The sequence below is a fragment of the Peromyscus leucopus genome, chromosome 1 (assembly GCF_004664715.2).
Source record: "Peromyscus leucopus breed LL Stock chromosome 1, UCI_PerLeu_2.1, whole genome shotgun sequence".
Classification (NCBI taxonomy): domain Eukaryota; kingdom Metazoa; phylum Chordata; class Mammalia; order Rodentia; family Cricetidae; genus Peromyscus; species Peromyscus leucopus.
In genome coordinates, this window is record NC_051063.1 from 79,325,490 (window position 1) to 79,353,472 (window position 27,983).

General features: G+C 55.2%; 1 protein-coding gene across 3 annotated transcripts; it reads right to left on the bottom strand.

Moving 5' to 3' along the window:
- Nucleotides 1-27,653, bottom strand: Il4r (interleukin 4 receptor). 3 transcript variants are annotated; one of them, XM_028867903.2, is made up of 10 exons: nucleotides 27,550-27,653; nucleotides 12,734-12,820; nucleotides 11,104-11,242; nucleotides 9,371-9,522; nucleotides 8,465-8,616; nucleotides 6,983-7,139; nucleotides 5,566-5,665; nucleotides 3,244-3,322; nucleotides 2,748-2,797; nucleotides 1-2,445 (listed from the first exon to the last, which is right to left on the bottom strand). In XM_028867903.2, exons 2-10 carry the CDS (start codon nucleotides 12,801-12,803, stop codon nucleotides 927-929), a joined length of 2,418 nt encoding a protein of 805 aa, XP_028723736.1. In that variant the 5' UTR covers nucleotides 12,804-12,820; nucleotides 27,550-27,653; the 3' UTR covers nucleotides 1-926. The 3 variants fall into 3 exon arrangements, with proteins under 3 accessions (XP_028723736.1, XP_037066712.1, XP_037066718.1); XM_037210817.1 differs by lacking the exon at nucleotides 27,550-27,653 and adding an exon at nucleotides 27,390-27,510; XM_037210823.1 differs by lacking the exon at nucleotides 27,550-27,653 and adding an exon at nucleotides 23,753-23,894.
- Between the last annotated feature and the right edge of the window lie 330 nt (nucleotides 27,654-27,983).

Here is a 27,983-nt window from a genome sequence, read left to right on the forward strand (position 1 = left end):
TGACAAGCTAGAGTCTTTATTGATGTAAAGCTCCACGTGGCCTGGCCTGCCCTCCTCACAAACACATTAGCAGTCGCAAAGGTAGACACACAGACGCTGCTCAGTCTGGCCCCATGTTTCCAGAACGCAGTCAGACTGCAGCCCGTCGCCTGCTGCCCCCACCACTCGGCCACCAACCACAAACAGCCTCCTTTCCCTTGTGGTCTCGCCTTGACTGCCAGCAGTGGTGTCCACTGGGACCCACCACGGGGCAGTTGCATCTGTTTGGGGGGAATCTCCACTTCCACATTCCAGGAGCCCTGGCTGCAGGTCACGTGTGGGCAACCGGCAGTGACTGTGGCTACTTGAGAAACATCTGGTAGCCCTGTTGCTCTGAGTCAGCTGGGGCGGCGGATTCTGCCTCCAGCCTCAACCCGCAGTAGCTGTTCAGTGAATGGCCACCTTGGGGCCCATTCTTACTGGCCTCCCTGAACCAACAATTTCCACCCAATTTTAGGGCCTCCCAAGTCACCGCCAGGCAGCTGTGTCTAGGCTCCGCTTCCAGCTCAAGGAGAGTGAAGCAGCTATGCCAGGGCCGCTGTGAGCCCTGGGCAACAGATCTCTATGGTAGGGGGGAAAAATGGGCCTGAGCAGGTAGGGCAGCAACAGCTGGGAGAGCAGAGGGTTTAGGACCCTCAACACTGTTGTGAGACATAGCACACCGAGCCCTTGTGAGTCCCTTGTGAGAGGAGAGCCCCGGCCAGTGGTGGGGAGGCAGCCAGGCTCCGAGCCCCAGGGTCAGGCTAAGTTCACATCTTCAATTCACCATTCTCTGGATTCCTGGGAAGCCTGCCAGCTAGCTGGGCTGTCTCCCGGAAGGCACATCCCTGGCTTGGATGAACCCTGGCCCCCGTGCAGACCTCAGCGACGCCATCACCCTCGCTCACCTAAGAAACGGCCATGCCCAGGGAGCCGGCAGACACCTCGGTGGTCTGGCTGGAAAAAGGAGCGTGACCAGGGGTCTTGCCCTCCACTGACAAGTTTGAAGGTGTCCTGGGTGCTGGGGTGAGGCTGGCGTCTGGTGGCATCTCCCCAGGACAGGGTTCTAAAGCCCCTGAGAGGCTCCCTGGGGACGGTGACCTGTCCCCGCAACAGCAGCCACAGCAGGGGCTAGCAACCACGTGGATCTGGCCACCTTCCTCCTGGCTGTGGTGCTGCTTGAGGTGGCCACAGAGGTGGCAGGTGAGGGACGAGTAGACAATGCCAAGGCCCAAGTCATCCCCGAAGGGCTTGGGCACTGGATCCGCAGGAGGAGGGGCCTTCAGCCTGTCACCTCCTTTGAGTCCCAGTTCCAGGCCAAGGCATTCTGGGGTGCTGCTGGGTGGGACTGAGTTCAGAGGGTTGGGTGGCAACTCCATGTCCAGTCCGAAGGTGAATAAGGGCATGGGGTGAGGGGACTGGTTAGGAACAGGGTTCTGGAACGGCTTGTAGCCTCCGTGCCCACTGTCAGTCCCGGGTCCTGCCGTGTCTGCACAGACCTCACTGCTGCCGAGCAGGCTAGAGAAAGCCTTGTAACCGGCAGTGCCGCTGGGCCCAAAGCAAGGTGCCCGGGAGTCCTGGGTGGCACCCTGCTTCACTGCCTGCGCAAACTCCCGGTAGCCACTAGTAGGGGCTGGGGCAGGGCTAGCTGCCCCATGCTGCAGGACACTCAGGTGAAGGATCTGCTCCCAGCTGTCCCCTTGGTGCACAGGTGGGCTGGAAGAAGGGGGGTCAGCTGGGCGTGGAGGGTCCCCTTCTTCCAGGTGGCCAGCCTGCTGCTGTTCGGAGGCCAGCTCTCCAGGAGGTGGGGGCTGGCTACAGAAGTCACTAAAACTACGGTAGGCAGGATTGTCTGTGACGACAAGTGGCACCTGTGTGCAGGCCGGGTCAGCTGCACCGTGGGCTGGGCTGCCCGAAGGAGGGCCCAGGTGTGAAGACTGCCCCGTGGCCTGGCATGTGGCCTCCTTGGACCCCATGGGGAAGCGGTCGCAGGCCACAGAAGCTTGCCCACTTTCTGAAGGCAGAGGGGAGCATGACTGCCCCAGACTGGGCTGGCCAATGACCCCATCCTCAGCCTCCAGCAAGTCTGAAAACAGGTTCTCAGTGAGCCGGGCCATGATGTCTGCCTGACCCTCCTGGAAGCCACCTGCACTGTTCTCAGGTAACACGCTCACGTCCCCCTTGGCCATCTCCTCTTCTTCCTCCTCGGTCTCTACTGGGGCCTCAAACAGCCCCATACAGCGTATCACACTGACATTGACATTCTCTGGCCAGAGGACGGTCTTGCTGACCTCCACAGGACGCCAGGCTGCCTTCTCAGGACTCTGGAGAGGCCCAGTTTTGGCAGCCTTCGGGGACTCTGCCTCCTTCTTCACGCCATGCTCCAGCAAGCAGGGCAGCAGCTTGGCCAGACAAGTCTTCCAGCGTCTGCAGAAATAAAACTTAGGGTTCAGTTTCGCCACACTCGAAAAACTCCTACTCGTGGAATAAAACCTGCATGGGATCACCCTGTATTGATATTGGGGTGTTATAGACACGACTTCTGACTTTATAGTCAATACCCAGTCTGTTTTCACTGCAGCCACCCACAATTACCTCCTGCCACCCTTAGAAAAAAGGCCACTGTGTGGATGGCAGAGAGGGAGAAATGACCCCGCTATCAGCCAGGTAACTACCACACTTCCCAAATCCACAAAAGCTACAACCCAAGTTCAAGTTCAGATACATACGGGCACTTGGTTGACTCGCGGCTTCGGGTCTGCTTTTCCCACAGGGGCACCTAAAACAGAGAGTCAATGAGAGAGGAGGGTGCTGCCTGCCAGTCCAACCCAGCTACAGAAGGTTCGATATCTTCACGGACAGCCAACTGTCCCTGGACAGCTGAGGTCCACACAGACCCCACAGAGCTCTGGGAGCTTTAACCCCTCACCCCCACCCCAAATGAATGAAAGTGCACTGGGCATGGCAAATGGTTTCAGACACTCTGGCTCCCCTGTCCCATCCTTGACTCTGACCTGGCCATAGTACTCGCTGCGACCAGCACAACATGGCAGAAATAATATTGGGCCCACATGGACAAGGGTGTGGGCTTCACTACTGTCCACTGTGTGGTGTCTTAGCACTCAAGCACTACCCTCCTTGGCTCTGGAGTCCCCGTGGTTTGCTCCTTGCCCCCACCCTACCCATGGCTGGGAGTCCCACCACGGAACACTCGCATCCTCCTACCTGTGAGTCCTGAATGATGATGGCCACCAGGGGACTGCACGCTGGGGTGGGAATCTGGTCCCACCACGCCTTCTTAATCCTGAGGGTGGAAAGGAAGTGGGTCGGTCTCTGAATGAACAGTGGCCAAGGTGCTCTTGCAAGCATCCTGGCAAGCACTCCTCCCAGGGCACGGAGGCCACACAGACTCCATTTTGGATACGGAACGACAGTCTTGGTCCTAACCTGCTGAGGATGATTTCTTCTATCACCGTGGCCATTCTAACTGGGGAGAGGGGCCCAGGGCGAGCGTGGTGCTGTCAGAGCTGCTCTGAAGGCTCACACTATGGCAGTCTCTGTAGCAGCAAAGACCCAGGCTACACAGCAAGGATCCCGCTCCCCCAACAGTCGCTTCTTGGGAGCAGCAGGAGCATTTGCCATGCTGGCGTTAACAAGCCCGAGAGGCCAGGAGCCATGGAGAAGTAGGCTCTCCTTCTCTTCCTGGACTGCCTGGCACCAGTGGCTCTCTCTCCACCATCTTCCCACAGTATCTGCTGAGCACCTACTATGCATCCATCCCTGTGCCAGGCCAGGGCCACAGGGATCAAGGTAGACAAAGAGCCAGGCAAAGCCCCTGTGGGTCGCTTTGAAGAGAAACAAGAAGCCTACGCAGACACGGTCACATGGTGCTCGTTCACCACGAGCAAAGACCACAGCCAGGCATGGTGATTGGGTATCGTCCCAGCCACTCAAGAGGAGCCTGGGCAGGAAGAGTCAAGAGTTCAAGGCCCTCTTGGGCTGAAGTGAGTTCGAGACCAGCCTGGACAACTTCTTAAGACCTTGTCTTGAGGCAAAAACTAAGTAGAAGGCCAGGGTGGAGATCAGGAATAGAGTGGGATGTGTGAGGCCCTGGGTTCCAAAACATTTAAAAAATAAAAACATAACAGTGTAGAGGTGTAGAGAGGAAAATGGGAGAGAGAAGCCGGCCTGGAAGTGTCAGGAATAGCCCAGGAAAAGTCAAGAGACAGAACTTTCAGGGTGGGGACATGGCCAAGAACATGTCATGTGCCTCTGAGAGCTGCAGGCCGCTGCGTGCAGTGCAGCCAACTATTATTTTATGGTGTGTTCCTTTTGTTTCTGCTGCATTTGTTTAACTCTGTGAAGCTGTGTTACTGTGTCTGTCTAAAACACCTGATGGTCTAATAAAGAACTGGCCAATAGCAAGGCAGGAGAAAGGATAGGCGGGGCTGGGAGGCAGAGAGAATAGATAGAAAGAGAAATGAAGAAAGATCGAGAGAAGGAGGAGGACTCCAGGGACCAGCCACCCAGCTACATAGCAAGCCATGGAGTAAGAAACAAAGGTATACAGGAATAGAAAAGGAAAAGCCCAGAGGCAAAATTAGTGGGGATAATTTAAGGAAAGCTGGCAAGACACTAAGTCAAGCTAAGGCCAGGCATTCATAATTAAGTATAAGCCTCTATGTGTGATTTATTTGGGAGCTGGGTGGCAGCCCCCCCCCCCAAAAAAAAGCAAAAGCCTCCAACAATAGTGCAGGGTCATGGGGTGGGAGGAAGGGAAGGGCAACAAGGTAGAGAGAAACTGAGGCTCAGAGCAGCAGTGCCTAGTTCAGGGTGACTTGGGCATGAAAGGCAAGTCACAGAGAGGACCTGGCATTCCCCGAAGACTCAGCCAAGTGTGGGCAGCTCCCTGGTACCAATCCTCAGTTACTTCTAATCTCATTTCACGAAGAACATGGCCCTAGGCCTAAGATTCCAAGGCAGAACTCACCAGAAATAGATCTTGCCCATCTCCCAGCTCTGCCCAGGCTCCCCTGGAGGTTTTGGTCTCAAAGTCACTCTGAGCCTACAGAAGAGCTCAGGTTCTGGGCAGCTCGCCAGCCACCAACCAGCAAGCACTATCACTAGGCCTCACTCACATCCTACTACATTCACACCATCTGCTCAAATTCCTCTGCTCCCACCCCAGGCCCAATGCTGTGAGTACCGAGAGGGGCCAGAGACAGCTCCATTTCCTTTATGTCAAAGAAAGATTCCCTCCCCAGCCCCAGCCAGTTCTTTCCCTCCAGAGCACCCACCATCACTACCCACCCCCTCCTCCCCCGGCTCTCTCCACCAGAGCACAATCACTGTGAAAAACCACCCAGCCACTGGGTGACCTGCCCTGAGAGGCAGACTTTGGACCGGGGACCCTGCCATCCTTGTGTCTGGCAGCACAGTGGCCATTGCGTGACGGTGTATTATGGCAGCCAGGACAGATAAGCAGGATACCCAGACCTGGCACACCAGAAGGGCCAGCTTGAGGCGCCAGCCAAAGCAGAAACTCACTTGATGATGCTGACGTAGCACAACAGGCAGAAGAAGAAGATGCAGGCGCAGGAGATGCCGACCCCCAGTGGGAGGCGCTGCTCCAGGGGCAGGGGGAAGTCTGCAAGGTGAAGGACAGCCATGAGCCGGAAGCCCGCCCTGGGCCGTGTGCAGTCTGCCTCCACTCACTTGGGGTTCCCCTGGGACCCTCAGTTACCTGGCTGCAGGCAGCCCTCCCTCAACTCTTCCTCAACTCTTCCTCTTACACCCACGTCCTCACTGTCCCCCATCCAAGTCCAGATGACTACAGCCGGAAAGCTGTTGCTCTTGGCTTCCCAAAGCTCAGAGGTCAAGCTCACTGACATGTGGGAGGGCCTCAGTTCAAAGCCTGTCTCTATCAAGTCCTCAATGAGCAGCCCGGGGGGTGGGCAAGTTGGTGATTCCCTTGGGGGTTCTTATCTGCTCAGTGGGCTTAGAAACATCCTTTTCTCACAGGCTATGAAGGCCATGGGATTTAAAAGGCCACACACTCAGCGTGAGCACAGGCTCTCTTGTTCACTGACTCTGAGAAGATGTCTCTGGCACCGTCTCCCACCATCTCCTCCACTCTGCCTCCCTTCCTTCCTGGCACCTGCCATCATCTGGCTCTCCCTGGTTTCTTTGCTTACATTTTTGTTTTTTCATCAGTTTTTAATCTTTTGTTCATGACGTGTGTGTGTTAGGGTCTGAGTGCAGGAGTGTGTGAGCCACGGCACACGTATGTCAGTCCTGGCCTTTCACATTGTTGGAGATGGGTCTGTTTTCACCGCCGTCTACACAGGCCCGCTGGCCACCAGCTCCTGAGGTCTGCTGTCTCCTAATTCCCATCAGGATTACACACACACACACACACACACACACACACACACACACACACACACACACACAGCACTGCACTGCGCCAGGCTTGTACAAGGGTTCTGGGGACTCAGGCTCAGGTCCTCTCACTCGCGTGGCACAGAACCATCGCCTGTTTGTGACGCACGTCAGCTCTGCTGCACTGCTGGAACCCCAAGCTCCTTCAGTCACAGCGGGTCAGTGTTGGCTGGGAAAACGTGTGCCATCTATTGTGCCCACTCTGTACAAGCTCTCCCGCCCCCTCAGCAGTACCACTGTGCCAGCCTCCTCACCTTCCCCAGCCCTGACTGTGCAGCCCCCTTGTGCTGGATACAAGGACTCGGGCCGACACTGTTTCACAATGGACTAAACAGTGACCACCATGGAATTGTGGGCCTATTTGCTTCCACAGCCCCTGACCACTATACCACATCCATGGGGGGGGTTGTACGGTTAGAGGCATTCCAGGACTGAAAACCCTGAGGGTCAGGAAGAGGGAATTCAGGACTAGAGAGCACACATGGTTATAGAGACCCTCACAGCCCAGGGCGTTGATACTCACGGTTGTACATGATGATGCTAGGACTCCATTCACTCCACGTGCCACTGAAGCTCTGGGCCAAGACCCTCACCCGCGCCCTGTAGTTCACCCCCGACTTCAGGGTCATGGTTGGGAGGAGCAGCCTGGGTTCCATGTAGGTCACGTTATGGATTATGAACTGTCAGTAGAGAAGGGCGTATGAGCGGACAGCTGGCGGGGATGTGTGCTGGTTCCCAGCCTGACTGCTGTCCTGAAGGACCCCTCCAAGCTGGGCATGTGACCATTCCCACATCGCTGCCACCACAGAATGAAATAGAGGGGACCAGCCCTCCCCTGGCTCCTCCCAGGATTAGCCGTGATAGCAACCATTATCCGGACAAATGGATTAAACTGAGTTTGAACACACTGTAAACTAAGGCTAAACCAAATGACCTTGAGTAAGTGACCTCGGCAGGGTCACGCCTTGGTTTCTGGAGGTCATCCCACTGCTGGGAATGCTAGGAAGGAGAGGTAGGAGGACGTGGGTGGCAGGCAATGCCCCCCACCTGCTTCTGAAGCAGGGACCTACCTGATGACACCTTCTTGTGCAGGAAATGTTTTGGATTATTTATTTGTTGTTGTTGTTTGAAAGGTCTACGTAGCCCGAGCTAGTCTAGAACTCCCCACCCCCTCCTCAGTCTCCTGAGAGCTGTGGTTACAGGCATGTGCCACCACACCCAGCTCAACTCTACTATTAGACATCAATGTGTGTTCGGCCAGGAGCTGTGATGCTACCCAGGTGCAGAAGACAGGTCACCATGAATGGCACAGAAAAGCGTGCAAAAGTGACCGGGAGTATGCCCAGCCTGAAGTGACCACTCTGCCTCCAATAACCTCGTGTGTCCCCTTCTGGGAAGCAGGTGTGGCTCAAAGCCCTTCACTAACAGTTCAGAGGGTAGGGAGAGGTCCGTCCTCTTCCCGACACTACGGTCTGGATCCAGAATGTTTCCTGGGGTCCACGTGGTAGAGGCTTGGTCCCTGGAGTGGAGCTACTGCGAGATGGTGGCATCTAGTGTGAGGAAGGTGGTCACGGGGCATGTTCTTAGGAGACTTTAGGACAGTGGGTGCAGGCTTGTGTGCGCCTCTGCCTCCTGGCCACCGTGAGGGGCGTGGCTTTGCTCCACCCTGGCCACAGTGCTTGCTTCAACACTAGCCCAGAGTGATGGGGCCACGTGACCACAGACTGATCTCTAGGAAATGGTGCACTCAAATAAACCTTGCCTCGTAAAGCTGATTATCTCAGTACTTTATCTTAGTGATAGAAAACGGGCCAACGCAGCTACACACTGAAAATGGAGGACCAGGAAGGGGAAAGACGAGCCTGGGGCAGAGCCTGGCAAGGCGTGAGCTCTCTCGTTCACTGTCCTACCCCACAGCACCTCCCAAGCTCCCTACTCCAAAGATGGAGCCTTCCTTCCCAGCCCCGTCCCTAGGCAACAGCAGGGACCCATGGCACCCACTTACTTCCTCGGGGTTGTCCACTCTGGAGATGTTGACCATGTAGATGAGCTCCTTGTACAAGGTGTTCTTCGATGGGTACGGGTTGCTCCATGTCAGCAGCCATGCATTGGAGACATTGGTGTGGACTGTGAGGTTGTCTGGAGCCAGGGGCTTCACTGGGGAGAAAGGGTGCCTGCGTGAGGGGCTTGAGCCCCGAGATCTATTTTGCTTTAATGTTCCGACTAACAACTTCATCTCGTCTTCTTTCCGAGGGGAGGCTGGCCTCCAGCGCCTGACCCTCCTTCCTGACTCCTGAGTGCTGAGATTACGGGAGCTAGTTTCGTCACTTCTTACGTCGCCACATCCGTGAAACCACAGCTGTCGCGTGTATGTTCAAGTCAATGCGAAAATGACTTTAAACTCATTCATGGGTCAATTCTAATCTAATAACTTGTGGGCCCCCAGTGGTCTGAGCAGCAGTTCTAACCACAGACAGAAAGCCCTGCGATCTTGGGGAGATGTGCTCTTCAATTCTGCCCCTGGTACTGAGACGCTGTGTGACCTAAGGCAGGCTGCCTGCCTGCTCTGTTCTACAAGAAGAGGGCACTCAATCTCTTTTGCAAGGTGAGGTTCCCATAAGTCATGTCACCCAGGTCACCCAGCAGCAAATTCTTGCTTTGGATTCCTGTTTCAACTACGCCTGCGTGGAGATGTGCGGCTCAGCGGCAGAGCGTTTGCCTAGCACCTGTGAAGTCCTGGGTTCCGTCCTCAGTGATACAGATAAAACTACGTGGGAACAAGCTCATGCTAAGGATTGCTGCAGACCTTCCATAGTCAAGGCTGTATGACAAACCAGCAGCTGACCTCCTGCCAGTGTGCACCCCACCACCCTGCACATGGCACCCAGCCAGCCAGCCAGGCCTTACTTACCATTGCTGCTGGGCCTGAAGGAGCCATACCACAGCAATCGCCCCTTAGTCTTTAGGACCATCTTGTAGATGTCTGTCTGGACTGGTTCATCTGTGGACATGTGGCACACACATGTGGTGCTGGCACTGTTCTCTGGGATGCATGTGTGGTTTCTGCAGACACAGGCTGAATTAGGGAACTTCCCATGGTCACCAGCTTCCCACCCACCTGGCAGGAAGACCTAAGCAGCCAGGACCGGGCTGGCACCTGACTTGGGGTTAGCATCTTGCTGGCCACAGCCCTGTCCCACCTCATTCTGGACACTCCCCTGTTGCTCTGGCTATAGACCTCAGTCCCAGGCCTTAGCTTGAGAACATTAAGAAATTCAAGGTGTCCCAGCATCCCTCGGTCTACAGTGGACTGTGCTAAGCCCCAGCACACCTCCCACAGGCTCCTGTCCTGTACACACCAGCATAATTCTGCCAACAGGCTACCTACATCTCATGGGCCAGGGGGAAAGGCCAGACAGGAAATTGAAGGCTTTTGAAGACAATATAGTTGCTGTCAACACAACAAATTGCTGATTCAGCCCCAAAGCAGCCACAGACAAGATGCACATTAATGAGGTGTTGCATGCTAATAAAACTTTATTCATAAAAACAGCAGTCTGCCTGCTCTGGTAGCATACGCCTTTAATTCCAGCATAGGCAGAGGTAGGCAGCTCTCGGTGAGTCTGAGCCCAGGATGGTCTACATAGTGAGTTCCAGGAGAGCCAGGGCTACACAGAGAGATCCTGTCTCAAAAATCAAACAAACAAAACCAAAAAGATAAGGAGTGGCCAACTGACCTGAGGTCCATAGTTTGCCAGTGTCTGGTCTGAGCCAGTGGACAAAAGCACAGCTCACTTGTCTTAAGGCAACAGGAGGGTGGAGGGTCATCCCGTAGGCATTAGGGCTGTGACTGTGTCTTTGGAGTACTAGGTCTGTGGACTTAGTTTTGTCCTAGGCACAATGTTCACAGGGCACCTGGGTGCTAGGGAATGGTCCAGAACAAGCCTGGACACAATGCTTGTACACCCTGCCATCTACCCTCACGACAAACTCTACCAAGTCCTGCTCCAGGGCTAAGTGTACTCAGGGATCACCAGACTTCCATGGTTCTCTCTGCCTAACATGTGGAACCCTGGGGATTCAGCACAAGCCATTAGGCTTTTCAGCTGAGCCATCCTGCCAACCTCATTTGTGATTTTTTTTGAGACAGGCTCTAGCTCTAGCCCTTGCTAACATTCAGGTGCAAAAGAAGTGCTGGTCTAGTCGAATATTCCAGCCACATGGTCCAGTGACAGTGGACCAGAGTCCCTCAGTGTCCTGTACCCTGTGGGTGGGGGTGGGGTGGGGGTGGGGTGTGGGCAACTGAGCTCAGGATCATCCCTCAGAAAGCACTCCACCCCTGAGCTACATCCTCAGCCCTTTGCCATGTTTAATTTTGCGACAGGATCTCACTAAGTTGCCCAGGTGGGCCTTGAACTTGTGACCCTCCTACCTCAGCCTCCCAAGTTGCTCGGCTATAGGTCTGCACCACCAAGCTCCAAGCTCAGCTACATTGTAGTATCACACAGGATCCCTCATCCCAGACTCGGCTCCACCTCAGACACCACCCCGTAAGTTGTCACACAGCACAACACATCCTGGCGCCTGCCTAGAGCAGCAAAGGCCTGGGCAGACCTCTGGGCACCGTCTCCCTACTCTCCTTACTCAGAGAACTCGAAGTCCAGCCAGTACAACAGGTGGAGCTGAGATCTGCAGTCGACAGCGCTATCCAGCGGCCACTCACAGGTGGAATTGCGGATGTAGTCCGAGAAGCAGGTGGGCTGACCCAGGAGCTTAATGCCCCCTGCAAAGACAAGATGGCCTGAGTGGTGGAATCATGGCAAGGGCCTTCCACCACCAAGGTAAGAGGGAGGCCAGTGCAAACAGGACCAAGAACTCATGCCTGCGTGCATGCTTCTGAGGTGGAGTGGGGTGTGTGTGTGACACACACACACACACACACACACACACACACACACACACACACACCGCGCGCCACTCCACCTCAGAAACACCCACAGAGGAAGAGGTGGTGTCCTGTAGAGCTGCCGCCCACTCCCCACATCTCCTTCCCTTACCCCTTATCCACTGAGGCAAGAGGGTGGCCCTGCTCTGTGCCGCTCAGGCTCTTGTCCGTTGGTGTCTAAGATGCTTAGTCAACAGAAGAGACTGAAGGAGGGCAGGAGGAGGGGACAGGCACTTATCTGTCAGCTCCCTGCCAATAATTCAGAGACCAGGGGGCTGCGGTACAGCCAGCGATTGTGGGGGTTTGCTAACTATGGGGTACTCTGACTAGTATCTGGGAGCCTCAGGAGCTTTCTGACCCAGGCCCTTCATGGCCACGTTCCAGACAGTCACAATGTACATGCCAGTAGGTGTGGCCTGCCATGGAGCAAGTGCCCACACAGCAAACAAAACTCTGACCTTCTGACCCCACGCCTCCACTCACAGCTGCTCTGGCCTTGCCCATCACACAGAACAGTCTGCCCTTGTCTGGGCTTGGGGCAGAATTTGTGAGTCCATTTGTTTTTTGGGTTTTTTTTTCTTACCGTGTCTCTATAGTTACCTCAGGCTGGCCTAAGCCTTATTATGTAGCCCAAGCTGGCCTCAAACTCAAAATCCTCCTGCCTCAGTCTCCCAAGTGCTGAGCTGACAGGTGTAAGCCACACCTGGCCACAGGGGTGAAAAACCTTGAAGTCAGTTCCCATGTGTCCTCACAGCGACCTTCTAGGTCGATCCAGAATCCTCTTTTCTTCCCAGACCTCCCCTCCACCCTGGTCTTCACTGGACTGCCAAGTCCTCAGTTCAGGTCCTCCCAGCTCCTCTGACTCAGTGGCCCTGTAACATGTGTGTGCCATCCTCCACACATATGCCAGGTAGGCTCTGCCGGGGGCCTCACCAGAGACACACCTGCAGACACCGGCATGCCGTCCCCTGCCTTCCTTCAAGTTGGACCCACTGTCCCTTGAGAGAACATCCTTGAGCACCCCGCTTTAAACTGCATTTCCCCGTCTCCACCCGGCCCTCAGGCCTCCTGACTCAGCTCTGAGTTTTCTCACCATCTTTTGATGACCTCTGCCATATAACTCCAAGTATTTCCTACACATCTCCAGGACAACCTCAATTTTCAATGTGAATTAGTGTCAATGCAGATAACTAGTCAGGACATTTGTCATTAGCTGTCCCCTCCCGAGACCACATAATCTCCATAAGGGCTTTGTTGTGTTCATTAATGAACCTCAGGACCTTGACATGTCATTAATGATTGATGAATAAATGAGAGGTGGTAACTTACCAGAGCCAGCCACCCACAGCAAAATCAGACAGCTCACAGAGGACAGGAACTTGGGGCAAAGCCACCCCATTGGGGATGAAAAGATGCCTGCAGGAGAAAAGAGTGGGTGAGTGCTGATCTGGGTTCAGTGGGGCTCATGTCACTTGTGGCATGGCCTCTCTCCCCCATGTCTCTGTGTCCTCTCCACACAGAGCCAGAGACCACACCACTGTTCAACTGTCCCAGAAGAGCGGTGGCATACATCCACGACTTTCTCAAGTTCAAACCCTGGCTCCCTCCCAAACCAGCCGTGAACGCGAGCAAGCTGCACACAGTGCCTGAGCATCCCTCTGTGATAAGTGCCCATCTATGGACAGTCCCAGGGAACAGATAAAACCAGCAGGGCCCACACTGCAGCTGGAACAGCCTGGAAGTGCTTCAACTGGCTGAGTGATAAAGGCGACCCAGGCTGGGGTGGGGGTGGTCCCAGGGAGGGAAATGACATGAAGACCCCAGATCCAGGAGTGCTCAGGGGCTGGGGCAGCTTAGCGCTTGCCTGACCACATGGCAGGCCCTGGGTCCACGCTGGCGCTGGCGGTGGAGGGAGAAGCTCAAAGCAGAAGGAAAGAAAGGAAACAGGGGTGGGGTGGGGGCGGGGGTGGATGGGAGGACGAAGAGGAGGGGAAGGGGGGGAGGAAAGCGCTGCGAGGGGGAAGCTGTGGGCCTGTGCCCTTCTCCTCCCAGCAGCGGTGGGTTGGTCCCCAGGGTCCCCTCCTGCTTGCTTCTCTATCTCAGGGTCATATCTAAGTTTGCAGCCCCAGGCCCACTTTGCCCCTGAGCAGCTGTGACCCCCCGCAGCAGGGTTCTTCAGCTTCTGGGTTCTGCCTCCTTCTGCTGCACGGACCTGGCAGGCTGGGCCTGGCAGAGTCACACACAGGAAGCAAGACACAAGGTGGACACCCAGTCAGTCACACTTGCATCCAGTTCCAGCCACCGAAGAAAGGCTCACGCCATCCACCACCCTGCCGGACACTGTCCCGGTGGTGCGGTGAGCTCTGGAAGGCAGAGATGTGTCCGCACTGCCACCGAGTGTGAATTCCTAATGTCACTGTGCTCCATGAGCTTGCACCTGCAGCACTCAGGGTGTGTCAACACGACAGCTACTACGCCCCTAGGCCCTGGATTTCTTCAGCTCCATTGCAACCCTAGGGGCTGCCCTCTCACACCAGTCCATCGTAACCTGCCGTGACATGGGACTCTGCAGTTCCACACCGAGGGACCTGGAGCTCCAGAGAGAAACGGACAACTTTAGGACGGTGAACGACAGACGAGCTTAAGGGAGCGCTCCAAGAATGAGGGGACAGGGCAAGACACAGGAAACCCAGCCTGGAGAGGACGAGATGCCAGCCCCTGGCAGGCTGAAGCGGGAGGATCATGACTTCAAGTCCAACCTGGGCTACACAGCCCTAGAACCCTCAAGGAGGCAGATCCAAAGCCAGAAGCCAGGTCCATCTGCGTCTGAGCTCCAACAGTGAAATAAATTCAGCCAAGAAAACTGACCCTCACGCTTGTCGACTTCAAATGGGAACAGCCTGTTGTGAAGGGCTGACGCCTGGCTTCGCTGTGGAAAGGCCAAGGGCTTCACAGCTGGCCAACGGCGCAGCAGCTGCTTAGGAACAATGGTCTTCATGGCTCCTATTAACAGAGACTGAGACACAGGACAAGGGAGGTGACCCAAGTGAGCCTGTGCATCTCTTGGAGAGGAACACGATGATGACCTGATGTCCCGGAGGACCTGGAAAGCTCTGCCAGCTGCAGCCTCAGCATTCACTTAAGCAGCTATTTGCTCCAGACTTTTCTTCTACCTCTCCCCAATTCCCACTCAAAACAGCCTTATCAAGGAGGTACTGTCAATTCCCTCCTTTTCCGATGAAGGAACAGGGAGGTTGAGTGACTTGCCTGAGATTGCACAGCCGGAGAAGCCCTAGGATTTGAATTTGCCTCTCATGGTGGAGGCCCTGCTATTAGCCACTTTCTAGAAGCCCAAGTCCTTCTTTGAGGGGTCACTAAAGAGAGTGCAAGCCAAACCCTCTTTAGGCAAGGTACATACACTTAACGTTTCATTCCACTTTAGGGGCTCCTGGAGCCGCAAGTGTGGACTCAGTAGCAAAGGCAACCCCTTTAGGTGTGACATCCATCAAGGGTCTTTGATAGGTGGGGTTTTGAAAGCTCATTCTGGAACTGCAAGATGTCTGGAGCCATCTTGTTGTTGATGTGGATGGGGCCAGAGCCATTCCTAAATGAGGAACAAGGCCAGGGACTGCTATTCCCCTCAACAGCCCAGACCTGCCCGGCTCCACGTGGGCCACAGACCACAGGCGCCTCAGAGCAGCCTGCCCGAGAGTCAAGTCCAGGCGCCCGAGACAGGAGAGGGACAGGAGACTCCTACACACCACTGTAGAAATCACATGTTAGGAATGGGTCCTCAGGCCATGAGGGTTGGAAGGGGGCCCAAGACTGCGGGTGAAGGAGATACACGTGGACCCCTGTGCTGAGCGAGGGCCTGGGTCTCCACTGTGGCCCATAGGCTTGTGTGATAGTCACACAAGCCTCAACATGAGCAAGCGCCGAAGGCGATGGGACGCTGGGCTGCAGCTCTAGGGACCAATGGGGCCAGTGCTTGGGCTGTGACTCTGGGGATGCGTTAAGAAAGCAACCCAGGGAGGAGCCGAGGAAAGTGGGTCAAGTGCTTGCTGCACAATTAGAAGGACCTGAGTTCAGGTCTCCAGGACCCATGTAAGATCTCGCAGTGTGGGTCTGTAACCCTGGTTCTCGGGGTGAGGGGAAGCCATTCCCCGTAGCTCAATGGCCACAGTCTATCTAGCTTAATGTGTGAGCTCAAGGCCGTTACTATTATTACAGACCCCGTCTCAAAAAAAAAGATGGGCTACAGGTGCCTTTAATCCCAGCACTCGGTGAGTTCGAGGCCAGCCTGGTCTACAGAGCGAGTTCCAGGACAACCAGGGCTACACAGAGAAACTCTGTCTTGAAAAACAAACAAAACAACAACAACAACAAAAGGGCTGGAGAGATGGCTCAGCACTGAGAGCAGAGAGCCTGGGTCTGGTTCCCAGCATCCACATGGCGACGTACAACCTTCTGAGATTCCAGTTCCGAGGAACTCAGTGCCCTCTTTGGCCTCCAAGGACACCAGCATGCATGAAATACACAGACATATAGTCAGGCAAGATAATCATCCACAGCAAATAAAATAAATAATAAATCATTAAAAGAAGATGAAAGTGAGAGAGGAAGACACTCACATCAACCTTTGGCGTATGCGCAGGTGCCCATGCCCACACATGCACACACACACACACACACACACACACACACACACACACACACACACTCTCGAGTACGCATATGCGTGCAAGATCAACACTGGGACGACAGAGGGCTTTTAAGGGCCCTCGCTGTTTCTCTGTTATTTTTAAAACTGCATTAAAGCTTCAATTATCTGAAAACAAAGTTTAAATTTGAGGAGGCAGAAAAAAAAACAAACAACTCCAAGTCCCTTGTGACATGACTTGGAAGACTCTACTCACCCTCCCGAGGCCCCACAAGCCTCCAGGGCCCTCTGAGCAGTGGCTACCAGCTCCCTTCTCATTGACAGCCCAGAAACACTCCTGTGAACCCCGTCTGGCCCTCCCCCTGTGCTGAGGGCTCTCCCGGCCCTGTTACCACTGAGCAATCACCCCAGCCTCAGCCTGGCACAAACCTCCACCCGGACAAGGGAAGCTAAGCAAAAAAGTCTCCGTCCTCAGCACAGGGATGGTGGAGAGAGAGAGACCTGACTGGAGAAAGAGGGGTGCTGAGGATGTGGCTCGGCGGTAAAGCCATGCCAGAACCTACAGAGGGCCCTAAGTTCCATCCCCAGCCAGGCAAGAGGGAAAAATGAAAACAAGAAAAAGACGAGAGCAAGCAACAAAGAGTTCATAGCTTTAATATACAGATCCTGCCAGCCAGTGTGACACTTCTTTGAGAAAAATAGTCCAAGCATCCAAATAGTTTACCATAGAAGCTAGGACAGCAGGAAGATGTGGAACCCCCTTAAGATGCTCCTGATTTGAGAAATGGAGCTGTATGGGGATAACCTGCGGCCAGGCATGGCAGCGAGTGCCCATAATCCCATTCTGGGAGGCAGAGGCAGGGGGATTCTAAGTTCAAGAGCAGTCAGCACAACACAGTGAGACTCTCAACCCCCTCCCTGAAAAAGAAAGGGAACTGGTCATTTAAATCATGTCTGTGTCACCAGAGCTATTGTGAGTCTGTCTCCATAAGTGCTAGACATGAGAAGACTGGTTTGTGTCTCTATCATCACTCATTTGTCCCTGGTCCCCAGAACACTGCCTGGCATATTATGTAGTGTGTGTTCGGTGACTGTGTGCTAGCGGGTGAGCGGTGAGGATTAGGCAGGAACAAATCCAACAATCCGAACACAGACCTTGGGCCAAGCCTCTGCCCAGACGGCTGTATGGGATGCTGACGACTCCCCCAGCTTATGTCCCAGACGCCCCACGAGGCGGGTGCCATTAGCCTCTCATTCCACAGGCAAGGACACTGAAGTGGGAATGGGTAGGACTCCTGCCGTGGTCCCAGAATGAAACCCGCAACCCGTGGGCTTGACCACCTTGCTGCCTCTTGAAACACAGTGCAAATGTGGGGCAGATGGCAGTGTGACAAGCCGCACGTGCAGGGGAAGCCGAGGTCAAGGGGCTGGGGTGCCTTCTGAAGTGACTGACCCAAGATTCCTGTCTAAGTAGGCCTGCGGCTTCCTCCCAACTTCAAGACGGCTGGGCTGGGCTGGCTGGGGGCCAAGGACACACTGCTCCCAGGCAGCAGCCACTGGGGTTCCCAGAAATGGTGGCCACGTCAGCAGCCCCACCTCGGACGGGGAGGCAGGGCAAGCCAGGGCTCCTGTCTGTGCTGGCTCAGCCCGGGAGGGGCTGGCACAGCTGCCCCTGCTGTCACTGGAGTGAGAAGCAGCCAGTAAAGCCCGTAGATGCCACCTGCTTTCCTGTGTACCCTTTCTGGTCACGAGGACTTGAAAGCATTCACCATGCACCACCTCCTACAGTTCTAAATATCGCTGTTCAGCTCCTTTATTGCTCTTTCTCGGTACAGGGGATTGAACCCAAGGTCTGACGCACGCTGAGCTACATCTGATCTGAGCTACTGCCCAACCGTGTGTGTGTGTGTGTGTGTGTGTGTGTGTGTGTGTGTGTGTGTTGTGTCTATTTTGAGACAGGGCCTTACTATATGACCGAGTCTGGCTTTGAAGTTCATTCTGTAGCCCAGACAGGCTTTGAACTTGTGATCCTTGTCAAACCTCTTGAGCGGCTGGAGGCATACACCACCAGCTGGTCTCACTATCTGATTCTTTTAACAAGTGCCAGAGTGAGATGAGACGATACCGGAGAGTTTTAAGCAAACGTGAAATTTTAGGAATGATCCTGTGGCTGGCAGTGTGCAGGACCTAGGAGTCAGGGGCAAAAGTGAGGCCAGGCAGCTGCCCACCGCGCAGGTGCCAGCAAGAGGTCCCAGGGCTCCCTCGAGGGAGGAGGGGATGATGCAGGAAGAAAGACTGAAGACCTCACCATCAAGAATTGCTAACACAAAGGTCGGGTGCGGTGGCCCATACCTTTAATCCCAGCATCGGAAGGCAAAAGCAGGCAGATCTCTGAGCCAAGAGTCAGCTTTCCAAGCTCCCTGTGAGCGCAGACCAATTCCTAAGCCCAGGACACAGATTCTGAAAACTCTCAAGGAGGCCTGGAGGTAAGGAAGGTGACTAACCCACCAGACACCAGGGAGGGGCTGGAGCTTCCTGCCTGCAGCTGAGCGCTCGGATGGAGCTGTGGTGTGGTTGGCAATAAGGGCAGGCCCAGGCGGCAGCACTGTCTACCAGGCCGGAGACTCCAGGACTGTCTGGGGCCAATAGGGAGCCACTGAGGACTCTAAAGAAGGAAGAGAAGCAGGCCCCGTTGGAGTTGGATAAAGAGCAGGGCCAGTGACACCTGATGACCGGTACAGAGGAGCCTGTGCTTGGGCACCCTGCCACGGAAGAGCCCACAGGAATAGCATGAACTGTGGACGCGAGTCCAAGGAGCCACTGGCCCCAGGAGCAGAACATTCTCGTGACTTGGAGAGAGCTTGAGAGTCCTGAGGAGATGGACGCTAAAACCCAGGAGGCTGTGCAGTGAGTAGAGCCTCCTCCAGAAGAGACAGGGGTGGCTGGGCCCCCTGGGCCCCCTTTGTGGACAGGGGAACTCTCGTGAGGACAGATTCACCAAATGCTAAGCGCTATTTGACAGCTGTGAACACACACGAGGCCAACAGTGTCCTTGGGGAGGCCTTCAGGCAACTCCAACCAGGATCCCTGAAGCCCATCGTATGGAAAATTCTGGAAGCCAGAGAGCACCTAGGCCCAGCTGCTTTCAGCCTCCACTCAGGCTGACCGTCCCTGCCCAGCCCTTTCCTCCAGAACGCTGGTGGCAGCTCTGTGACGTGCTGCATCTGCTGCACTGGTGCCAGCTCTGTGACGAGCTGCATCTGCTGCACTGGTGGCAGCTCTGTGACATGCTGCATCTGCTGCACTGGTGCCAGCTCTGTGACATGCTGCATCTGCTGCACTGGTGCCAGCTCTGTGACGAGCTGCATCTGCTGCACTGGTGGCGGCTCTGTGACGTGCTGCATCTGCTGCACTGGTGGTGGCTCTGTGACGTGCTGCATCTGCTGCGCTGGTGGCGGCTCTGTGACGTGCTGCATCTGCTGCGCTGGTGGCAGCTCTGTGACGAGCTGCATCGCTGCTCCCCAGCAGCTGGGGCTGTCGCTGCATTCCCAACACCCTGCTGGGACATCTGCAGTGGGTACGGAGGGCTTCCACGGTGACCCATGAGGCCCCCTCCTCTGCTAGAATTTTCCATCTCTGGCCTACGCAGGGCTCTGGGCTGTGGCCAGCGAGCTGTGATCAACTCCACTGTGGTCATTACTTACTGCTCCAGAAACCGGATGCCTGGCTCCTGAGCACTTGATTACATTCTGTCTGCTTCCAGAGATCTGCAGTAGCCAGCACCATCACCCCTGCATGTCCCCTCATCCTTCCACCTCTCGACAGCGGGGTGCAGCTTCCCTCCCTCTCGGGGACCCACTGAACTCTGACACCAACTGAGAAGACTGTCAATCCAGGTGTTATCAGCCCTTTCTTAGAGATGGAGCAACCTGGGCCCAGAGAGGTTCTGAACCTGCCTCAGGACGCACAGCTGGTGACTACTGTGGCTATGGATTTGAACTCTGACTGCGTAATTCTTGGTCCAGTGTCTGGCGGAGAGGTAGCCGGAAGTGGTGGAACCAAAATTCAGGCTCTGCCATTGTTTTCACAGCCTTCCACAGAAAACGTGTCTCGTGGTGGCTGGGACTTTGTGCCCCTCCCCCACACCCACAGTAGGAGACACTGGACACAGGTGCGCCAGACAGGTGTGGTGAGGGCAAGGGGCACGCTTGTCTGCATTTTTCCTGCTGTCTCAACCCTGGCACAGGGGGCCTCCCACGTGGGCAAGGACCCTAGAGCGCCTAAGATATAGGTCAAGGCTCTGGGACAAAGTGCAGCCCCACCCTGACCGCCCAAGACCTGCAGGCCGAGGTCAGAATTCAGTCTCCTCCTCTGGGAAGTAGGAACAGGTTGACGTAAGTGCCTTAGTGAGCAGGTTCGAGGAAGCCAAGACACTGACCGTGGCCTGGGACAGAGCTTATGGAGAAGCGAGGAAGGCTTACTTCTATCCACTGAGAAAAGCCGGAGACTTTAAAAGTGATCGCTACCACGGCGGCAGGGAGAGGGCTCAGAGGCCCACGCGTCCTTCCCGCTGTGGAAGACAGGCTCAGGAGGACCAGATCTCCAATTCCATGCCACACGGCGCGGGCGGAGGACACGATGGACAGACATGGGTCTCAGGACGAGAAGCCAGGACCACGTATGTCCTCAGGAGATGGGGGACTGAAGAGGTTAGCAGACCTGCTGTGGAGGGGCAGGCTGTACTACTAGCCAGGGCTTTGTTTTCAGAGAGCTGACAGAAAGGCCATGGGGGGGGGTGCCCTGCAGCCAGCCATGAGGACAGCCCAAGACAGCAGCAGTTCAAGGCCAGCCTGATCTCCATCCTGAGCGTTATCTCATAGAAATAGGCAGAGTGAAGAAAAAAGATGAGTCTCTGGCGTCAGTCTACTGTGGGATCAACAAATACTTTGGCCTGTGGGGTCCTTAGGACCCTTTAGTGTTAGCTAGGTTCTTCAAGCATTCACACAGGTCCCCTCCACTCCACAGTCACCCCACGGTGCCTGAGACCCGCAGGCCCCCCTACGATGACCTGGAGAGACCAGTAGTCGGCTCTCCGCATCTGTGAACAGAGCACTGCCTAGCCTGTGCCTGGCCCTATGTCCAACAATAATGAAATAACTCCTAAGCAACTCAATTAAGCCCGTCGTCCCCATGTGGCCACCATCGTTAGTGGTGTTCAGTGACCTGAGAAGCTGGGATAACCCAGCAAGAGGAAAAGAATGGCAGAAGGGGTCCCCAGGACCATTCTAGAACTGGCACCAGGGAGAGTCCACCCTCCCTGTCCCTGTGACCATTACCATGCCACCAGGGTGATGGGAAGGGAGGTGGGTTGGCGAGGCCTCCTCACCTGCTCATCCAGGTGCCAGAGAACTTCTAGAGCCCTCACTAGGCAGGTGAGGAGCCGAAGAGTTGTCCTTTTAAGTCCACACCCTCCCCTGCCACCCAGGTCAACAAGTATGCCTTGGGCAGTCCCTACACCGTCTCCCTCACTTCCCACCCTCCTCCCCCGGCACCGCCCTCCCCACCACACCTCTACCACCACGGGCAAGCCTACTCCTTGCTCAGTTTACCCTCCACTGTCTAACCATCCCTTTCCATTCTCTGAGCTTTGCCAGTTCTGTGCCAACTCTCAACCGAAAATCCCTCCAGGTCCATGCCTCATATCCACGAAAGAGGAGGCGGCCAGACTGGAGTCGTAGGCCGCCGTCTCACAACATTCATCCTGGCCAGGTGCTTTCCCGCTATCGGGCCTTCGCCTGTGCCGGCCTCGCTGTCTGAAATACCAGCCAAGGAGCTTTGCGCCGGAGGATGCACGCCATGTACGCTAGGTCCGCAATGCCTGCTTTCTTCAGTATCGCATTTTCTTCCCCATGGTGCTAGGGACTGAATCCAGGCCCATAAGCACACATTCGAGGCAAGCGCTCTACCACGCACGGAGCTACCCCCCCACCCCCCACCCCGGCCGGAGACAGGCAGGGCAGGCTGTATCCCACTCTATGAACAGGAAAGCAATACGCTCAGAATCCTGGTTCCTGAGCAGACCGGAGTGCTAGTCCCCTAGCAGCAAACAGGCATGAAGTCACCAGAGAAAAAGCAAGTGTGGCAGACATGGAGCAACTGCCCGGGGAGAAGGACACTTCAAATGTGGCAGGGAAGAGCTCAGGCTGCTTCACATGGAGAGAGGGAAGGTGGACATCCAGAGTCTGCTGCGCCTGCTCGATGCGCATCTGACTACACCGCTTCAGAAGCTAGGCTGAGACCAGCAGACACTGAAGGAGAGCGCTGAGTTAGGGAGCAGAGCACACAGAAAACAGCTGGTGTGGTTAGTGGGCTCACTCTGACAGACGTGTCTTCCAGGACTTCACTCTGCATAGAAAACATACACTTTAAAAATACATAGGGAGCCGGGCGTGGTGGCGCACGCCTTTAATCCCAGCACTTGGGAGGCAGAGGCAGGCGGATCTTTGTGAGTTCGAGGCCAGCCTGGGCTACCAAGTGAGCTCCAGGAAAAAGGCGCAAAGCTACACAGAGAAACCCTATCTCGAAAAAACCAAAAAAAAAAAAAAAAAAAAAAAAAAATACATAGGGTCACTTGTTATGTCCTCCAGGTTGACCTTGAATTCAGGATCCTCCTGCCTCAGCCGACCAAGTGCTGAGATCACAGGTGTATGTGGTGAACATCAAACACATCGATCACTGGGGTTGGGGAGGTAGCTCGGTGGTTACAGTGTCTGCTGGGCAACCGAGAGGTCAAGAATTTGGATCCCCAGCACCTATGTAGATGACGGGTGGGTGTAGCAAGCCACCTCTACTCTCAACACTAGGAAAACAGAGACAGGGTATCCCCAAGTCAAGCTGGCTAGCGAGACAAACACCATTAGCAAACTCTGGGGGATAAACCAGCTGTGCATTCAAGGTAGATAGCGATCCAGGAAGACGCCGGACTTCATGCACATGTACATTTGCACACATACACATACATCCTTTCAAACACATCAGAATGTCCAGAAAAAAAAATGGTCAGAAAAATCCTTTTTAAAAGACCAAGAAATTCCCCACCATTGAGACAGAAGCCACATGATTCTACCACAGCAGCCTGAAGGACCAGATTTAGCATCCAGCAGCAGAGATAACAGAAAACGCCACCCATCGCAAAAACACTCCAAAAGCACACAACCACTTCCAAACAGCTCCCGAAGCAGAAACAAGAAGAAATTAGCACCTCTCCAGCAGTGACAGACAGACAGACAGACAGACGACAGCACAGACTTATTTAGCCAGAAGTATACTGGAAAACAAGAAAGACTGAAAACAACTGTAGCCTCCAACGATTCATTTCAGATGGGAAGAAACACTGAAGAGAAAGATAGAGGCTCCCTCAGCCCAACCATTACAAATGCCAAGGGGGCTGCTGCCTCTCATTAACTATGGCCGCAGACACCATGGACATAGGACACGCTCCAGATACAAGGAGGTGACGGTCTCCCTCAGCTTCGACTAAAAAGGCTTTAAAAAGGACTCCAACCAAGTCAAAGCCAAAGCCAGACTGAACTCAAGAGTCAGCAAAGGTAGAAGGAACACTTAGAATAATTGTAGCTGAACAGCCGTACTAGAGGAACCTTGGGCTGGAGGGGAAGGATGGTCAGTACCTCCAAGGGAGCTGAACCAGGGCCAAGAACTTGAGGTTCCTGGAAAGCTGGTCTCAGTGGTCATCTGTGGTCATCCCCAGAGCAATGCGGTAGCACCATGCTGTTCCAGAGGCAAGTGGATAGGAGACTGTAACTCTGCTGGTTGGAAGGATATCCAGTCCATGGCCATGGCCATGGCCATGGCTCTCCTCCCTGGGTCTCACTTCCTCATTTGAAAAGGCGGAACACCCCTCTGGCTGCCCTAGGAAACCTCAGGCCGCCCAAGTTCTCCAAAACGGACCAGTAAACGATGTTTCCCGGATCCAACCAAGACAATCTTGTTCTTATAAACTCTCCTCCTCCACCAGGGAGCTTGAACAGAGGTTAAGCACGTAGGCTTGTGGGTGACTGGTATCACAGTGTTCCCTGGCAGGTCTCTACACCAGCCTATTTTCTCCCTTGGGGACAGGAGCTCAACCCAACATGCACTTATATACTTGCCCCCCCCACCTTCCTCACTCCCTGGGACTGTGGGGAAGGGGCTCATCTAACAACAATCTGCAGACTGATTGGGTGGAGGCCTGGCAGCGTTCACAAGATTATTGGGCACAGCCAAGTAAAAAGCTGACCTTAGCTGCATGTGGTAGAGACGGGAGGCTTGCTGTGTGACCCTAAACAAGTTACTGAACTTCTTTGCCACTTCATCCAGAAAACTTGAGTGTCTGACAGACCCTTGCCTGCCAGGCTTAAACAAACTAAGGTAATACAGGTGGCTGGCTGGCTCCTCCCACCTCCCCTGACTTCTACTCCTGCCCCTCCCCGCTCCCTCAATCCCATCAGACCCACTGCTTCCTCAAGGAGCCTGCTCCGTGCCCAGAGCCTTGGCACCTGCTCTTTCCTACTTGGGATCTCAACTCCAAAGCCAACTCCTTAGAGTCACCTTCTCCTCGGGACTGTCAGCTTCCTGGGGGCCTCTACTGCTGGGTCACTTGGGGTTTTGACCCTGACCTTTTGGTTGACACCCAACACGTAGGAGTATGGACCCCCGCCCCCCAATCTTCCCACCAACCCCATGAAACCCACTTTTTCCCTTCGCAATGCCCACTCAAGCAGGAGTCCCTCAGCTGGGGCCCCCACTTGAAGCTTTGCTGCCTCCAAGAAGCTGTGGGCCCCAGAGGCAGCGTGAGTCAGTGGTGGCAGCACCTGGAACTGCCTGACATGAGCGCTTCTTAGAAAGACGTGCTATGCTCAAGAGACTGAACTGTACTCGCAGCCCACAGGCCACAGGAAGTCCTGTGTCACCTCTCCAAGAGACTCCTGCTGACCTCTGTTGCTCCCATTTTTTTTTTCTGCAGGACCCCTGCCTGGCCCTGTCACTGACTGGTGGTGCCTGTGAAACCCCAGGAGCTTAGACACGCCATCTCTAATGGTGTGTAGGAGATGCTACTCAGGACCCAACAGGGTTGGCATCGCCCGTCAATCAGTTGCAAGCGTGGTGCCATGGAGGGGCCCTGATTACTCTTCAGCACAGTGGAGCAGGGCTGTGGATCCGGTGTGAGAGTCTCTTCCTCTCGGGGAGTCTAAACGACAAGGACTTTGTCAAACACCCCATGTCTGTCCTGATACAGCACCTGGCACACCTGGTCCCTCAGAGCAAAGTGCCAGGGGCAGCTTGGTAAAGCATGTCCCCCTAAGTGGGAGAAGACAATCAGCTGCCTTGCCCTTCCATGAGCAATGGTTTAGAAACGCCATTTCAGGACCATCCTCATCCCAGACACCTCCGACAAATGGGAGGTGGAGTGACTTTTCCGAGATCACACAGATAGGAGCAGCAAGGTCAGATCTGAGGCTCTCCCCCCCCCCCACGCCCCTCTTCAGTTCTACCCCTGCCCCCTGCCTCAGGCTCAGAGAACCAGAATATTGGACTCCAAAGATGCCCCAAAGATGCCCCGATCCATGCTGTTTGTCTGACCGAGTCAGGTGAGTCTGTGCCCACCCAGGCAAGCCTCATGCAGATATACCAGCCCAGAAGTGGACATCCAGTCAGACACAGCCAGACTGACCTCAGAGGTTCAACTGAGGAATACTCAAGAGTGTCCTGTCACGGCAGACCCAGGCACAGTGCAGTGCCGGGGGGGGGGGGGTGTCTCCGGCCCCTGCCTCTGTCACTCTCCAATGCGGACCCCCAGCAGAGTCCCTGCACACATAACTGAATGTCAGTATTCTCGCTTCGCCAAACGGATCCTTGCGGGTAACAATAGAGATCTGTTCACTTAATCCTTAGCACCTGCTGCGCCTAGGCGCACTCCTGAGTGGGGCATAAATGACCTCATCTACTCTCACCACAGTGCTCTGAGTGTCCTCAGAACTTCACAACAGAGACTGAGCTTGGAGCACGCAAGACACAAATCAAGCCTTTGCTGGGTCAGAAGCTCTGGCTTTCAACCTCCAAGCCTCACTTCTCAAGCAGACTTCCTGGGCCACGGGGATCATGACAAGCTTCTTACTACATATACCAAGTGTGAATGTGTACCCCAGCTGGGTCCCCACCCCAGGCCCCAAAGGCAGCAAAGTAGGGTGCAGTGTGGATGAGGACAAGCATTCTCTTCGTTTGTCCCCAAGTGTAACAGCAGGCCATTGTGCCTTCCTCAGGGACAGCCTCCCTGGCCGCCCGGCCTTCCCCAGGCTGGGATGGCTCTGTAGAAGACCCCAGCACTTCATAGCACAGCCCGATACTGCAAACCCTCAGATGATCACAACTTTGCCCAATTACCAGTGTGTGGTCATCTGGACAACTCACTCGGGTTTCCCCACCCCTGCCCTGAAGATCCAGGAGCAGGGCCAAGCCCAGGAATCTGCCTGTGACTTACCCACGCCCTCCGGCAGGGTACCCAGGACCTCCAGCAGCACTACCTTCCCACATATCTGGCTGTCCTAAGTTAGCTAGGTGGCATAGTGAGCTTCCCTACCTTCTAGCCTTTGCCCATGCTGTACCCACAGCTCAGCATGCCTTCTCTTGCCTCTGATTCTCAACCTGCCAAGTGCTCTCCCACACCCCAAACTGGCTCGGGGATTGCGTTTCCCCAGGAAGAGGTGTCTTGCCCATTATAGCTTAACCTTGTCTTGTGTGTTCTTCCCTCAGAGGGGAGAGCCTAAAACAGCCAACGAGCGCGGATGAGTTGGAGAACAAAGGACGGCATACTGGTCACCTCCCATCTCTGCCTCAGTGTCCCCCAAAGCGGTCAGGGCTCCTCTAGCTGATTCCTAAGAGGCCTTGCCAGGACTGTGGAATCTCATTATTCTCTCTGTCCAGATATATCCCAAGCCTCAGTTTCTCCATCAGCCTGAGAAATGTCTCAGCAAATACCCCTCGACTTCCAAAAACCACCTGTAAGGGGAAGGCCACAGTGGGCCCCACACCTCCCAGAGGACTGGGGAAAAGCAGGGACCAGGAATGCTGGTTTCGGGACAGGCTCTGAACCTCAGACTGGCTGGCTTATACAACGTCCAATTTGCCACAATAAATACTCAGGTTCCTGGGTTACTGAACCGGAACCTGGGAGGAGCTAGGCAGTCCCGGCTTCTAGAAGATCCTCTTAGCGTCCCGGTGGGGACTGCGGAGACCGCCTGGGTACCAGCGGGTGGGTGGTCCACCTACCTGCTTTCGACCCGCGCGCCCGACGGCAGGAGACCCTGGCAGGGAGGGGAGCCCGGCAGCCCCACGCCCACCCGAGGATCCGCGGACTCTGGCCCCAGCCCTGCTCGGTTCTGCGGCCACCTCTGGCTGGTCCTGAGCCTTCCCCACCGCCCATTCCTACCTGTGCGCTCAGGCTCCACGCGCTGCGCTGCGCGGGGTTTTCCTGCGCGCTGGACCTCGCCCGGCTTCCTACGCCGTCCGGCGCCCCTTATTTACATGCGACGCCCCGCCCCGTGCACAGTCATTTACATTCCCCGCCCTGCCGTCTTCTCATTTTCACTCGCAGTCCGCCGGGCCTCCTTTTGTCGCCGGGTTATTTGCATGCCCCACCTCACGCGTCGGCAACCCTCAGACACTCTGGCTTATGAGTCTCAGGACCTCAGGATTCAATTTTTTTGCCCTGGCCCAACAGACCAGCCCGGCTCGTGTGATCATGGATGTGTGTTCATTCTTCTAATGTTTACCCTGTGTCTGCTCCAAAGAAAGTAGAAAGCAAAACAGCTCATCAATCAGGAGCGAGTGCTCTTGTCAGATCCCGGCACTCCATGCTGCCGC